We start from the raw sequence: 15,645 nt of genomic DNA, 5'->3' as shown, positions 1-15,645 counted from the left end.
GTCAACAAAGTTCGTTTTTACCAACTTGAGCTCAACATAGTTGGGTTTGGGAGAAGTACCAAGATTTTCAACGATATTGGTGTAAGCTGAAGTAAGCCAGGTTGGCACATGAAATGGCTTACATCACAGGGCACCGGAAGGGGCCAAGGGTGTCATACAGATTCCATGACTTTTGGTGGCAGACTGTCCAAAGCGATGCTGGGAACTTCCCTGCTTAAAACAAAAATGTTGGAGACTGTATCTGCCTGAAAGACAGAAGAGAAAATGAGAAAGGCAAACTGGAGAAGGGACTCCATGTTCTGGGAACATCTCTATTTCTGTTTCTGCAATAGAATTTCTTTGGTGAAAGTATGTTTCTGGAATATATCCCCCTTGTAGCAATCCACAGGCATACAGAATTAAAATCCTACATAGACGCCCAACATCAGGTATAGCTATTTCAGCTTGTAATGTTTTGTCTTTCTTGCTCTTTTAGAGCACTGTGCGAGCATTCCAAAGAACGCTGTGAGTCTGTTCTTGGGATTGTGGGCCTACAGTGGCCGGAAGACACAGATTGCAGTCAGTTTCCAGAGGAAAATTCAGACAATCAAACCTGCCTAATGCCTGATGACCATGTGGAAGGTTAATTTTTAAATTAATTATGATGGGGTACTAACATGGATGAACATATCAGCTACCTTTAGAAATTTCTCTACCGTTGTTGTTTTTATTTAGTTGCCAGTAGAAAGGCTGCATAGGTGGTGAGTCTATAAACTTGATTACATTGAAGAATTTGATACTCATCTGTTAGACATTGTCTTCATTTTAAAAATAAATTGCAGAGATGACTTTAATATTCCAGGTATTTATTTAAACACACTTAACTCACAGAGCCCATCATAAATGGATGTTGCGTTTATACTAAAGGTCCTGAAGGTAATGGTGAAGATCAAGCCTTGGTTCCTTCAAGTGCAAAATATTCAGAGACCTTGGCAACGTAGAATGATCAGGTAGAGAAATGGAATCAAGGACCTGCCTACCAGGTGGAAAGATTAGGATGGGAAACAATTTGACACATTAAAGGAAAGGCAGCTGGGTAGTTAGAAGCATTGATTTCATAGGACATTTCAGGCTCCAGCTACTGTTAGGTTGTCCTTTCGGAAAGAGAGTTAATTGCTCAAAAGCATAAACACACAAAACAGCTGATCTGATGAGGTGATGCTATGGATGAAGGGAAAAGATGCTGATAGGCAGACAGAAGCAAGCCAAGTAAACTTTGGCCATTTCAGCTTTGCGGAGGACCATCCTTATCTTCAGTGATAACTTCTCTACAACATCCCACATGTAAATGGATAAATTAGCTGATGATTCTGGGTTTTCTGTCTGTTGACAGTAATATGGCCCACTGCTTTTAACAGAATGCTCACCGAGTCACTTCAAGTGCACCTCAGGATGGTGTGTTCTGGCTTCCAGAAGATGTGATGGCCAGGCTGACTGTGAGGATTACAGTGATGAAGAAAACTGTGGTATGTATGTGAGATGCTGCTTTACTTGAATGTACAGTAATAACTGGTTAGGATAAGGGATTGTGTTAAAATATGTCAGTTGTTTACTGATAGTTGTAAATAGTGACTCGGATTAACTGCTAAGGCATTTACTTCTTAAATTATCAAATGGCAAGACATGAAGGGTTTTTCCTGTTAATTCCATTGATTTTCCCTAAAATACACTTCTGTTTATAACTTTGATGACGTATGTGCAAACCCTCAGTAAAAGAAGAAGCTCTTCACAAATGTAAGAGACTATTTTTATTGAGAAATTCTAAAGCAGTTGTCATCTGTTTTAAGGTCAGAATAATAGTGTCCTTGCCTATAATTTCCATATTGTTTAAATAGGCATCTAGATACACAAAAAGAGAGTGCAGGCTCCAACGTTCAAATTTAATTGGGATTTATTTTCATGCCCTCTCTGATTTTTGTCTCTGTTGGCAAAGGATAAAACTCTCCCTGGCGTTTCTGCTTTTGAGCTTCAAAATCACCAATGGAAAGGCCAGAAATGCCAATGGCAATTTAAGTGGAGCGAATTCCCATTTTATTTCCCTGCAAATCTTTGTACTTGTAACCTCAAAATGTGTCAGGAAATAGAGAGCAGACAGTGCTCTTTACTGAGCAGTATTCCAAAGTAAAGTGAAATGATTGAAGGGCTATCCAAAGAAAAGTTTGCTTATGATTATTTAGCTCGTTCCGCTTAAAAAACCTGACACTTTTTGCCATTGAAAGTACATAAGGCAATGCATCTTTTGAAATCATTTTGTTCCTTTGGCCTTTGAGGGATGAAATATTGCCTTGTCCCCCAAAATGAATTTTCCATAGTAGACATTGCCCTTCTGGTCTAGACAAAATGTCACAAGCAATCAACTGAAATCCTATCAGCTACTATAAACATGGATAAGTGCATCTTCTAGAAAATTAGAGCTGTCAGAATGATGGTCCAATGACCAGGGGTAATTTTGTTAGGGAGAAACATACAGTGTTTTGAGAAGCTACTGTTGTTTGCTTTGTTTGTCTTTATGTAAAGAAATAAATCAAAACTCATTGAATATCCCTTATATAAGTGATTCATTAAGAATCTATTAGATTTTTTTCACTAAACTATGGCTTTGATGGGTTATGGTATTCTGAGATGCAACTTAAAATAGATTATCTTAGATTTTTCAAAGAGGTTACATGATACTCCATTGGGTGGCTAGACCAAAATTTGCATTAGGGGACTAAATATATGAGAAATGTAAAAGCTTAGTCTCAAAAACAGCCTTATGAAGATTAAATGGGCTGAGTTCTAGAGTATATTCTGCAAAAAAGAAATTTAAAGCACCATAAGGTACAAATGATCCTAAAATGTCAGGTTTCTAGTTAAGTAATGAGTTTTTGTCAGTACTCTAATCTCACAAATAAAGGCTCACCAGAACTATTAAATAAATTGTCAAATCTCTATAAATCGCTCAAAAGATTGATGATGTTATTGAGAGTTCTAGGTAAGGAAAGTTAAAAGCCAGTAAGAAATTAATATATCTGGAGTGTTAATTGCCCCAATAGTATTAATCTATGAGAAATTTCTCATTAAGTTTTCCAAAGCAACTGGGATGCCTGCACGGGTTTGAATGGGCATGTCCCATGCTCTGGAGAACATAGCACTTAAAATCCTCCTGCAGTAGAGGAAGGCCCAATGGAGGGCTACTGAGAAATCCTCCAGTTGCCATTTTTGCCTACTTGCTCAGTTGGTCCCTCTGTTTCCATGGACGTGGATAGGCATACCATCTGGTAATGCAAACACCAGCTCCAGCAAAGCTGGGTTTCACTCCAAGCTTCCTATCTTTCTGATTTATTCCATCCATTGTGGAGTGGAAGGCACTTCAATGCTTGGGCTTTACTGAATAATATGACTGTTAACTATTCACTTTCACACATCTGCAGCTCCTTCAGAACTTTTAACAATGTTATTGAGTTTTCCCTTCAAAACAGTGCTTGTTTAATTTAGTTTTAAAATAACTGATGTGTTAGAAATTTACACTCTTTCTTTGACACTTCTGCAGCAGGAAAACATGGTGATCAAAGCACACCATTTGTAAATACACTTTTAAAATATATGTGTTATGCATTTAGCAATGAGTGATGTTGTTTTTATTTTTTTTTTCTTGGCGGTTCTATAACTTAATGCACAATCAGCAATTAGTTCTCATCCGCATTAACTGTCTGTAGATTTTTGAAAATGGTGACAGGTACATAGGTAACCAACACATAGAGCTTGTTTGGTGATCTTCATCTTCATTATGTTTTCTGGACAACTGCACGTGGACATGGTACAGGACATCCCTTATTCCTTTGGCCCAGACAGCTTTGTTGAGTGTGTTGTCAATATGTGCATCTGGGATTCCCATCTCCTTCATGGCAGACTTCTGGATTTCTTTGAGGGCCCGAGGGGCGCGCTTCTTGAAACCCACTCTATGAATGCACTTGTGAATGTTGATAGTGTTTTCTCTAGTCACTATCTCATTGGTGGCGGATCAGCCCTTCTTCTCGCCCCCCTTCTTTGTGGGAGCCGTCCTGCAGGGCTGGGAGTAGTGTTCTGAAGTGTCTCCTGCTCTTGTGGTAAATTTTTTCTGTTGAAGTTGTGCTGACTGTGTAATTGTTAATGTAAACAACATTCCCATTATTAAATATGTTTTCAGCAAGTGTTTGGAAGAATGATGTAAATATGAACATATCATTCCAGAATTGCTTCATGGGAGAGACGCCTAAAAGACAGGAGTGATTTACAGAGTCAGTACTGTGTCAGTACAGAAGCACTTCCTTGTCTTAAAGTGATAGCTTGTCATTAATTGAACATCTACTATGTAGCTGAAGCTGGCTGTAGATTTAGCAACTGGATGAAAGAAGCTTATTTTCATTCTAACCTTTACCAAGCACTGATATCTAAGCAATGGAGAAAGAGGTGAAGATTTGGTCGGAGAAATGAACAAGAAGGGTGTAAAGAAAAGGCGAGCTAAAGAAAATAACAATGCAATTATATTTCTGAGCTTTGCCTTCATGCTATAGATTTGAGTTTGGGAGACTGAAGTTAGCTGTTCCTAGGCCTGTGTCCACAATTGGGTGAGCTTTACCAGCAAAAACAGTGTGGTACCTGGGCTGTGATGGGAGCAGTGAGTCTTCTCAATGGGGCGGTTGTATAAGAATATAGCTCAGTTTCTTTATATGTACTAGAGAAATAAAACCCTTTGCTACAATGACTAATTGATCACTATTCTACATAAAAGGGTATACAACATACAGAGAAAGACAGAGGATACAAATGCGAGCATCATTAAGGGCTTTTCTGTTTATCTTCAAATGATTAAAAACCATTTCATCATCTATCTTTGATCTTCTCTTGGGTGATAAAATGTAATAAAATCTCTCATTATAACCTGAACCTCTTCTTGCAGTCAAAACCCCTTTAGGCTGTGTTTAGAGTCTCTGGCTCTGATATTTGTAGGTTTTAACAGCTTGATTTAAAGTTTTCCAAAAGACTCTTTTTTCCTAACTAACTGTTTGAACTCCCTGATAGTATTGGTGTATTTCTCACAAAGAAGGACTTTACTGTTTTTTTGTTTGTTCTTTTAAGCTCCAGAGAGCCAGTCTCTATGCCTTCACGTCTCTTTGTCCCTTTGCTTGTGAAAGAGTCTGATTTCCTTCTCTGTGACTAAAACACAGTGTGAGGGTCACTGTGTTCATCTCATGTCGCCAAACCACAAATGTACTTTCAGAAGGAGTCTTAGGATTGATTTAATTTTAATTTTTTCGTGTTAAGAAAGAGACATTCTGCTTCCCTTTAGATGTTTTGCTACTTGGTTAATGCGTCATTATTTCATTTGGTGTCTTGGGCAGGCAGCCTGGAATGGCAGAGAGTGTTCTTGTAGACCTAGACTTGGATTTAAATCCAGACTGTGCTTAGAGGCTGTGTGACTTTTGGCCAGTCACTTAACTTCTCTGGGCCTCGGTTTTCTCATCTGTAACATTTAGAGAAACCCACTTTATCCCCCACAGCTTGGAATGCTCAGTCCTCAGAAGGCAATAACCAAGAGCCCACCTGCCATAGTGCTAGGAAATCCAGGAGGCAAGTCCCCTCACAGGTCACCTCAGGGATCTCCCTTGAAGGAAGGAGTCCTGTCTAGCTTGACATTGTCTCTGACAGACCAAGGCCTTATTTACGGCAGAGGAGGGCAGGCTGCCATGTCATGTCCAAAGCACAGGCTGGGCAGAGTCCCTGATTCACATAGGGAACGTGGCCATCAGAGTGGTGCCTTTTCCTGGAGGTACTGCTTGTTTTGGTGGCGAATATCCCCATCTCCATGATTACAGTCACTGAGGGTGGCCCCCACCTGCAATTTAAAGCCCTTTTGAATTTTTCCTCCTGCCTCTTCACAGGGTACGGAGCCAGCACATGTGGAAGAGGATGACATGAAGATGGCACCCCAAAAGGGGGGGGGGTGACTCAGGGATTGGGAGGTCCCCTGGGGCTTTCTGGTCAAGATGGGAGCTCTGTGACTTGTGCTGGTGTTTCTGCCCCTGACGGTTAGGCCTGGATTCTGGGGCAGGGAGGCAGGTCCTTTGTTCAGGCTGCTGCCACAGATGCTATGCCTATTCTTTGAGATTTGGGCCCCATGGCCCAGGCTTGCAGGCTCTGGAGGGGCTGTCACACCTGCCTCACTGCTCAGCTCCCATGATTTGCTCTGAGGTCACATCCACAGCCACTGGGGCAGCTGCTGGCCGAAGATGGCTGGATCTGGACCGTTCCAGCCTCTGCCAACGCCAGGACACAGAACGGCCTTGCTCCCTTCCTCTTGTGAGCAGCTCCCCCCGACAATACTTTTTATTTGATGTAGCTCAAGTTAGCAGCCCTGATGAGTGGACCTACGTACTCAATACTTGCATCGCTGAAAGCCTCTTAGAGTTCAAGAAGCATCTGCTTTAAGGTGGTTTGCTGTCTTCACCTATAATGACAACTGTTTTGATAGAGAAAAAGGGTGACCCAGTTCAGGTGACATCTGCCTCTGGCAGGGAAGCCTGCTTCACAAAGATGTTGTGAAAATGAGAAAGTGAAGAAGCCAGCGGAATGCTTAGCGCACTTAGGGTGACGAACCATTCTGGTTTGCCCAGTACAGAGCAGGGTTTCTGGGAAGAAGGGACATTTAGTTCTCAAACCTGCACAAAGTCCCAGGCAAACTGGAATGAGCTGGTCATTTTAGCAACACACTGTGGCCTCTGTGAGTGGGCGTGGCCATTATCTCTGTGTGGGGGGGATGCAGTTATTCTGACATCATCAAATATTTGGTTTCATAACCTAGAGCTGCATTAAATATCCCAACCTATCCATACCCAGTTTAATTTTTAATGGAGTCATACCCTTTTCCTTTTAAAGCATATATCTAAGGCATAATTACACTAAAAATGCCACTTTAAAGAGAGAATGATTTCTTCACAAAGTCATAATAGTACCTTCCATGTGACTCATGTCTTGACCTTTTCATCCTACTTCATTTTTGTTCACCATAACTTCACAAAGAGGTCGTTAGGCCACACAAACTTTTATTAGAAAAGAGGTAAATTACTGCCTAGAGAGTACTCATTTCATCTTTCTGGCAACCCTTTGTAGCAGATGTTATTATTACTATTTTAGAGACATGGAAACTGAGGTTCAGAGAAATTAAGTAACTATCTAAGGTCACACAGCTAATGAGATTGGAGCTAGGGTTGAAACCCAGATGTCTGACTCTAAGCCTTGTTTCCCTTGCTCTTACCCCTTATGCATACTGTGTATTCTCGTTTTACAGAGGACCACAACTGAAGACTTGCACCTGCTTCCCTCCTGGATCTTTCTCTATGAGGCTGGATTTGGAGCAATTTATTTACTTTCTCTAAATCTCAGTTTTCTCACTTAGCAAATGGTGATTATAATTCTGACATTGTGGTATCATTGTAAGAATTAAAACTAACATCTAGAATGTGGATTTATAGTGGATAATAAATGTTACCTCTTATTATTACCATCCATGAGCATGCAGGTCTTATGTCTCAGCAGATGGACTGTTGTGATCTTTTATCAGCTCGTTCCAAGTGTCCAAGTTCTGCTTTGTACTCTTAGGAACTGTACCTTGTGAATGGTCAGAAAGACTCATGCTGTTTTCTCTCATCATCTACTAGCAAGTGGTGTGGTTTGTGATGGGTCTCCTTGCCAGAACATTCCAGATGATGTCTGTGTTCTCGGTTAGCTGAAAACTCCAAGTAATATCCCCATGAGTTCCTAGAACAGATGTCCCTGGGCTTAAGACCATTCCAGATGGTCAGCTAGTGAAGGACTCTTACGATTTATTTCCTATAGTTTTGCAGTCAAATACTCTACCCCTGTCCTTTATTTTTGAATGGTGAAACACTATAAATCTAATTTTATCACATAGTAAAAATTTCTCTTCTGGGGACTTATTTTGATAACTTTTCAATGAGAATTTTTTGTAAAGCAGATTATTTTCTTATAAGGGACCCCAGGAAACCTGAGTCAGTCATCTGTGGCATTTTCTCTGAATGATTTGTACTGGGTCAGATGAGAAATAGCATCTTTAAAGAAACTCCTTATTTCATCACTGCTTGGCGTTTCATTTACCTTAAACTAAATTACCTTTTCCTGGGAATGAGAGACTTTTCATTCCTTACAATGAAGCTCCATTTAAAATTCACATGTGTCGAGGACCTGCTGAGGGCTAGCCGGGGTTGAGGGGCAGGGTGGTTCAGGATGCTTAAAGATGAACACGTGTGGTCTCTTCCTTCCCACTCCTCACAGCCTCATGAGGGTCATGGATCCAACTGGATGACAAGAACACATCAGACCCTTGGCATGTTTTAGTGGACATTCAAATGCACTGCCTGTGAATCAAATGACATTTATTAAGTTCACCGAACGTGCTTACTGTTTCACAGGCAAATTACAGTTCAAGGTTAGAGTCTTACTCTTCTGCAGATTATGTTGTTTTCTCATATTAGTTGATAAAGTTTCTAACCTTAGATTTCTGGCTACGTTACTGAAGTAATGGCTTTCGTACCTGGCTCTTAAGCTAGCTCTGTAGATGTTTGGCATAGGAGGAGCCTTTTTTGCTAAACACACAGATGGCCTTGCCATTTGTTGATTGAAATTACATTTAAGATAATATGCATTTAGATCACTAGGTTTTGGCATATTTGCTTAAAAGCGTAACTCATCATTTTATAGATGAGTCTTATGTGTTAGCAAATTGGCTCAGAAAGCAAAAGGAACAGCTAAAGATGAGCGTTAATGCACAGTTGCTTTTTCATTTTTTTTCCCTATTTCCCATATGTCACTTTTGATCTTCTCCTGGGAGAGCTGTACTATTTATAATGCAGTATGGAGATTACCAAGCATTTCTACTTTCAAAATTACATTTTCCGTGGTATACAGGAGTCAAAACTCATTAAGAAAAAAGAAATCATGCCTTTATATTGTAATTTTTTTACATTGCTTGATCAAAGCCATTGTTATTTTCACCTTCACGTCTATTACACATAACCTTTCCTTCTGTCCCCAGGATGTGAAGAGAGAGATCTTTGGGAATGTCCATCCAATAAACAGTGTGTGAAGCACACAGTCATCTGTGATGGGTTCCCAGACTGCCCTGATAACATGGATGAAAAAAATTGTTGTAAGTGCTTATTGTGAATTTGTCAATGTGATGTTTTATTTTAAATACTACTTGCCTCTCATTTTGAATGTAAATGAGAAATTTGGAAATATGTATCAAAAGCTTTTTGTATTTTTCAGACCTTTTGATTAAAACTCCACTTGTAAAAATATATGCCAAGAATACAATCAAACGTGTAAAATATATGCATTACTGATATTAGTCTAGCATTATTTATAACATGGAAAAAGTTAAAACACTCAAATATCCAAAAATAGGGGGAACATAAAATACAATCATAAAATGAAATAATATGCAAACATTAAAAATCAAATTGGAAGGATAATTTCTTCTGGGTTCATTACATACATTAGATGAATAAAACAAAGCACAAAGGCTTACGTGCACTCTTGTGCTGAGTTTTGAAAGTACAGATACCCACATATAGAAAAAGATCAGAAGGATGTAATAAAAAGTTTACAATTGTAATCCCTGAATGGTGGAATTATTAAACTCTTGTGCTTTTCTATCTTTTCTACATATTCTAAATGAATGGCCAGTAGTTTTAGAATCAGAAAAAAAATCTCCTAAGATGCATTACCTACTATTAACGGAAAGCCCAATTCAAACAGACTTAAACAATGAAGACATTTATTATCTTTTATTATCCTGTGTGTTGCATGTGCCTTATATTATCGTATAAAAAAATCAAGTGTAGGGCTAGATGCAGGAGTTCAGCATCTCTTCTGGGATTCTTTGAGTTTACTTGACCTCTGGCTGGCTCCCACCAGGGTCCAAAGATGGCTGCCAAGAGCACCTGGGGTGCCATGCTTCCCTGATGGTACCCACTAGGAAGAAGTGAGAACCTCACCTTCATCTCTGGAACATCACTTAGCGCTTCACTCAGATTGGCCAACTTTGAGCCGGGTCCCAGCCAGCAGTCAGCTATCTTTGCACTTAAGTAGCTGAATTGCAAAAAGAAACATCTTTAGGGAGAACCAATTAGAAAAAGATGCTGTTTCCTCCAGGCCACCTCTGTCCCAGGCGGGGGCATATGGCCTGGACAGCAGGGTTTGGGCAGGAACTACCTTGTAAAGCACAACCTGCAAAACCACAGGCCAAGACCCTGATCTCGGACCCCATCTTTACTCCTGGACTAATAACTGTACTCAGAAAAAAATAATTGTAATCAGAAAAATGTCACGTCTTGCTTAAACAAATCAGGATCTTCCCCTGGAGCAGGGGCTGGCTTGGGGACCTGAATAAAATCAGGTTCCCTTGAAAAAGGAGGAAGAAATGTAATAGATGCTAGGTAGGTAATCGAGGACTTATAGTTTTTAAAAACCCAAGAGGAAATTAGTGTGTGACTCCAAGAGTCATTTAATACTAGAGAGTTAAAAAATAAAATAAAATTATCCATAAAGTGGACAGAGCTGGTTTTCATCCTAGGGTGACTTCAGTCCACTAAAGCTCAGTGCTCTACTCACACCACTTCAGATCTTAGCCCTGTGTTCTAATCTTTGGTATTTCTGCTGCTCTGGGTACCACTTTTTCAATCCTGTATTTAGAATTAGAGAATATAGTCACTTGGAGATAATAATTCTGTTTAATACTCGCTGTTTTTATGGATCGACCTCTCAGAAATGAGATTTTACTGATTCTGCTCTTCTGTCTTGACATCTGTTTGGAGGCCTCGGTAACCACATCTTTTCTTCCTTGGATGCCCCTGATGGCAAACCACCATGTGCCTGTTAGTGATAATCACATTCATTCCTAAAATGTTTTTTCTCCTCACTTCTTGTTCCCCTGCCAGCATTTTGCCAAGATGATGAGCTAGAATGTGCAAACCACGAGTGTGTGTCACGTGACCGGTGGTGTGACGGTGAAGTCGACTGTGCAGACAGTTCCGACGAGTGGGACTGTGGTGAGCTGTTTGTTTCTGCCATCTGCTCTGTGCGGTAATGCCTGGCAGCCGTTTAAGCTAAATGAATCCTAACTGGTTTCATGGACCTTACTAACCAAGTTCATCTATTCTGCCTTACTAGTATAAAAGCTGCCAGTGGTGATTTGTACATGTGATTTCCAACTCACAAAACAGTTCCCTACAAGTTACTTCTCTATTTGAAATGTCTATCCTGTATATGAAAATATCTGGGTTCAAACTGGTATGACATTATAACTTTTCATGTGAATGTATATTTTTTGGAAAACCTCTTTATTATCACCCAGCTTCAACAATTGTCAATAGCCATTCATTCCTGTATCATTGGCACCTCCTGGAGGAGGAGACTGCGCTGGCCCTCCCGTCTTCCCTATACTCTTGCTCCAGATCCAGCTGAGACTTGTAACTACCTGCCCCCGTACACGACAGGACTTAAAGGCATCCCCCACCAGTATTCCCAGTGTTGCAGTGTATAATCTGGAGTTTGACTTGCTCTATTGTCCTGCACTCGCCCCTCCTCCCATTCCCTTGGCGCTTATTTCAGGCCTTTGCATCCTCTGGCCAAATCGTGGTTAGAATGTGTATTGTCATTAACTGTGTGGTGTTTCCACAAGTAATCTATGGCATATGAAGTACAGAAGAGGCTCTTTGATAAAAGAGGAATTAGTGCATATTCCAGATTAATCCAAAATTAACGTCACTTTCACACATTTACATTCTCACAGGCTTTCTTGAAAGGAAACGATTTGAATGAAGTTACAACTAGCTCCTTCTAATTATGCAAGTCATTGGGTAAATTCAGGGCAGTGGGACCCTCCTCTGGACATCTTCTAACTCATGATGAAAAGTTAAGAACTGCCTATGTCTTTTCACTAGAGCCTCTTGCTCTAGGAGGGCAGAGAACACATCTAATTCCTTTTTTCGTCCTCTGCCACATGGCAATCAGTGATTTGCACAGGGTGGGAACTCATCAAATGCTTCTTAGCTAAAACAAATAAAAATGAATGTCTGCAAGTAAAGCAAAGACATGTTATCACTTGGTTTCATGAGAAGAAATGTTTTAAATTAGGGTCTTCCCCCTTTTATTCCACCCTCAGTGACCCTCTCTGCGAATGTGAGTTCCTCTCCATTCCTGACTGCTCACAGATCGGCCGTGGGACACCACGTGTGTGCGGATGGCTGGCAGGAGACGCTGAGTCAGCTGGCCTGCAAGCAGATGGGTTTAGGGTAAGGTCAGTAGTTCGTAGCCATGATGAATTTCTCAGAGGGCTTCATGGAACCTGGCAATAATATCTTCCTTATGAACGCAGAGTGAGTTAGTGCTCTCAAACCCAGCCCTCCAAAGCACAGGAAATGGATCAGGTGAGAGGACTGTGTTTAATTACAGGCACCTGCTCTGAAGGCTATGGGTTTCTGAAAACCTGCTTTGATAAAGCCTCTAAAAGTAAATGAAGTCATTGTGTTTTAAGGACTTCTGAAATGAAACGCTTTTATTATTTATAAAAGCATTAAGATGGTTTCCTCCGAGGAGACTGGATGGGAAAATCTTGTGATTCCGTCCCCGTCCCCCCCCTGCCCCAAGAGGTTATTGAAAATTCCTTTTTAAGCAACACACATCTTTTTAATAAGTTGAGAAATAGAACTTGAAGTTGCTGGTATTTCAATTTACCCTATGTAATACAGGAAATGTAAATCAGGAAAGAGTTCACCATTTTTTGCTTCTTAGAATGAAAAGACACTCACTCTGGCTTTGACACACTGAAATCAATACTTTGAAAGCTGGATTCTTGGTGTAGGGTTTTCTTTTCTAGTTCTATTGGGGTTGGAAAACAATAATTGAAAGTTCTTAGAATATATATGTGTGTGTGTGTGTATGTGTGTTAGCATATAAACACATACATATTTTTTTTTCTTTTACCAGTGATGTGTGTGAGATTTGGGGGAAATATAGAAATGATGGAAATAAAAGATAAAGGATTTATAAAATCCTAGAATAAAAAATTGAGTAAGTGTCCCTTCCCGGGATTCCACTGGACAAACTTGAAATAATTTTATAATAATGAGCTATCCAATTACAGGATCACAACTGGCAACATATTTTTGTTATACCAGTTTGAAGCATTACACAACTACCAGCATCTTCAGCCCATTTTTCCCATGTAAAGTCCCACATCTTTGGACAATTGAGTAACTGATACTATAATAAGAGTTTTAAACTTTGCTAAAGTGGGAAAATTATATTCGCCAAGATCCATTAAGTTGTACTTCATTTTCACAACTTCCTCATTGTGTTTAAATGAAAGGGGATGTGATTGTGATCAGAGATAAAGTAAAAGCTTTTGAAGGTGCTTTACTTTCCTCTCAACAGACACAAGGTTATTTCTTAATATGAAAACCTGATTACATAATGACAGATAACTCCATTGAGAGTTCTGAGGGAAAATCAGAACCACAAAGCTTTTATAACCAGAAGATTCTTTTAAGAAGCCACCTTGTTCTGTTGCCGACAGAAGGGATCATGTTTAAAATATTCTACTTTACATTTCTTCTAATTTTTTAGAGATTGGATTTAAATTTTTTATTGTGGTAAAGTGCGTGACATAAAACAGCATTTTAACCATTTTAAAGTGTACAATTCAATGTCATTTTTTTTTCTTTAAGAACTGTTATTGACATACAATTGACATACAATAAACCGCATATATCCAAAGTGTACAGTTTGATATTTTTCAATGGCATTTAGTATATTCATAATGTTATGTGACCATCACTAGTATCTGGCTTTATTCACTAAACGTAATGTTTTCATGCATCCATGTATCAGTACTTTATTTCTGCTTATGCCTGAATAATATTCCATTGTGTGGAAATACCATATTTTCAAACCTATTCATCTATTGATGAATTCCTCCATTTTAGTGGTTTCTACCTTTGGCTATTGTGTGCATATTGGATTTTTTAAAGAATCTCTTTAGTCCATCGCTCCATTTCCTTTACATAGTGGGAAAATGTCATTGCAACATCTTAGATATTTAAAATCTGAGATAGACATTTAGATTTTTTAAAGATTATTTCATAGGAGAGCTAGTAGGAAAATTGGAGAAAGCAGTATGGTTGGAAAACATAACTGTTATTTGACTGAGCTAATGGGTAAGAAGTGATTCATCTTCCAAGGAAATGAGTACAAAAGGTAGTCTTGGTTTTTTTTGTACTCATGGATTACATTCAAGTTTACTTTTCAGTTTATGTGGGTGGCTCATGAGTTGACAGAAATCTAGAGAGCCAGGCTGGGGCAGAAACACAGATAATGGGAAAGACAAGATCAAATTCCTCCTTTGGCAATGGGATGCTTAGGAAGCTGCTGTCATCACTGTCCCTGGAGACCAGTTGCTGTGCTGCAAACTCACAGTTCTGCCACTAGTGCTTCAAATTAACTCTAAGTAACCCTGCACCTTTGAGTCATTTCCTCCAGATTCAAAGTCCCTAATAGGAAGGTCTCTGTGACCATGACTAGTCATTGACCTACACTCCAGCTGCCAGAGGGAAGGCGGAGGGAAGAGCTGCCTTCTTTTAGCTTCTAGAGTGGCGTGTCCACTCCATGGGTCTGCCTCGATACCACCAAACATTCTCTGCATCCAAAACTTGAAGTTTAAAAAACAACCCCAACTAATTCTATTCAGTATCTTCCTCCTTATTCTTTGAGCATCAGCCTATGGGTCTTCTATAGGAGTAGGCACTGTGTGGAGGATGCACAGGTGAATAATATCATCAAAGAGCTTATAACACAGTGGGGAAGACATATGAGTAAGCAATCAAGAATATAAGTTAGGAAAAAAGATTCAAGGCTTTTTGTCATCTGAGAAGGATTCATTTATAGCATAGCACATGGCATTCCTATTAAAATTATGTAAGAAAAATATTCAACTCTTATATTATCTTGATAGTATAATGTAAACTCATTAAATCATTCATTCATTCAGTAAACATTTATACAGAAAAGCACTATAGTGTAGTACCCAAAAGGAACACACCTTAACTCCAAATAGATCACTCAGCTACTTCAAGGGGTATATTTTGGAAATAGTTCGTTTAAAATGCAGATCTACACCAAATTACATGTTTTGCAGGGATTCTACTGAAATGCTTTCACGATAGAAGCAGTTGATTAAAAACACCTGCACTTAGAGTTTTTCAGACCTAAATTATGCTTTCCATGTCTAACAGCAAAAATGCTAGACTCTCAACTAAGTGCTTATCGAAATAAGAGGATTCAGGGTTCTCTTCTGAATCTGAAAGTATCTTACCCCCATCTGCAGGTATCTCTAGAGTTCACCCCAGCTGGAAGCATGATGAGTATTTGAGTAGACAGGGTATAAATCAAGCCCCTAAATCCTCAGGACAGTATGTTGACTTTGCTACCTGCGTGTCTAGTATCAGAAACATATGGACATTTATTTAATCCACAATACAAATCAGAATTTAGACTGCCCTCTAATAC

The 15,645-nt window shown here is 39.5% G+C and overlaps 1 protein-coding gene and 1 pseudogene across 1 annotated transcript in view; one reads left to right on the top strand and one right to left on the bottom strand.

Annotated features, from left to right (window-relative positions):
• The window catches only part of CORIN (corin, serine peptidase), a 205,138-nt gene that overhangs the window by 139,208 nt on the left and 50,285 nt on the right, over positions 1-15,645 (top strand). Inside the window, exons 11-15 of the mRNA XM_057726907.1 lie at positions 476-621; positions 1,398-1,505; positions 9,113-9,226; positions 11,019-11,129; positions 12,245-12,374. Coding sequence (XP_057582890.1) covers positions 476-621; positions 1,398-1,505; positions 9,113-9,226; positions 11,019-11,129; positions 12,245-12,374 — 609 coding nt within the window. The remainder of the gene's footprint in view (positions 1-475; positions 622-1,397; positions 1,506-9,112; positions 9,227-11,018; positions 11,130-12,244; positions 12,375-15,645) is intronic.
• On the bottom strand, positions 3,708-4,183 carry LOC130847962 (60S ribosomal protein L31-like; annotated as a pseudogene).

This window comes from Hippopotamus amphibius, chromosome 3 (genome assembly GCF_030028045.1).
Source record: "Hippopotamus amphibius kiboko isolate mHipAmp2 chromosome 3, mHipAmp2.hap2, whole genome shotgun sequence".
Lineage (NCBI taxonomy): Eukaryota > Metazoa > Chordata > Mammalia > Artiodactyla > Hippopotamidae > Hippopotamus > Hippopotamus amphibius.
This window is presented reverse-complemented; position numbering and strand designations above follow the sequence as displayed.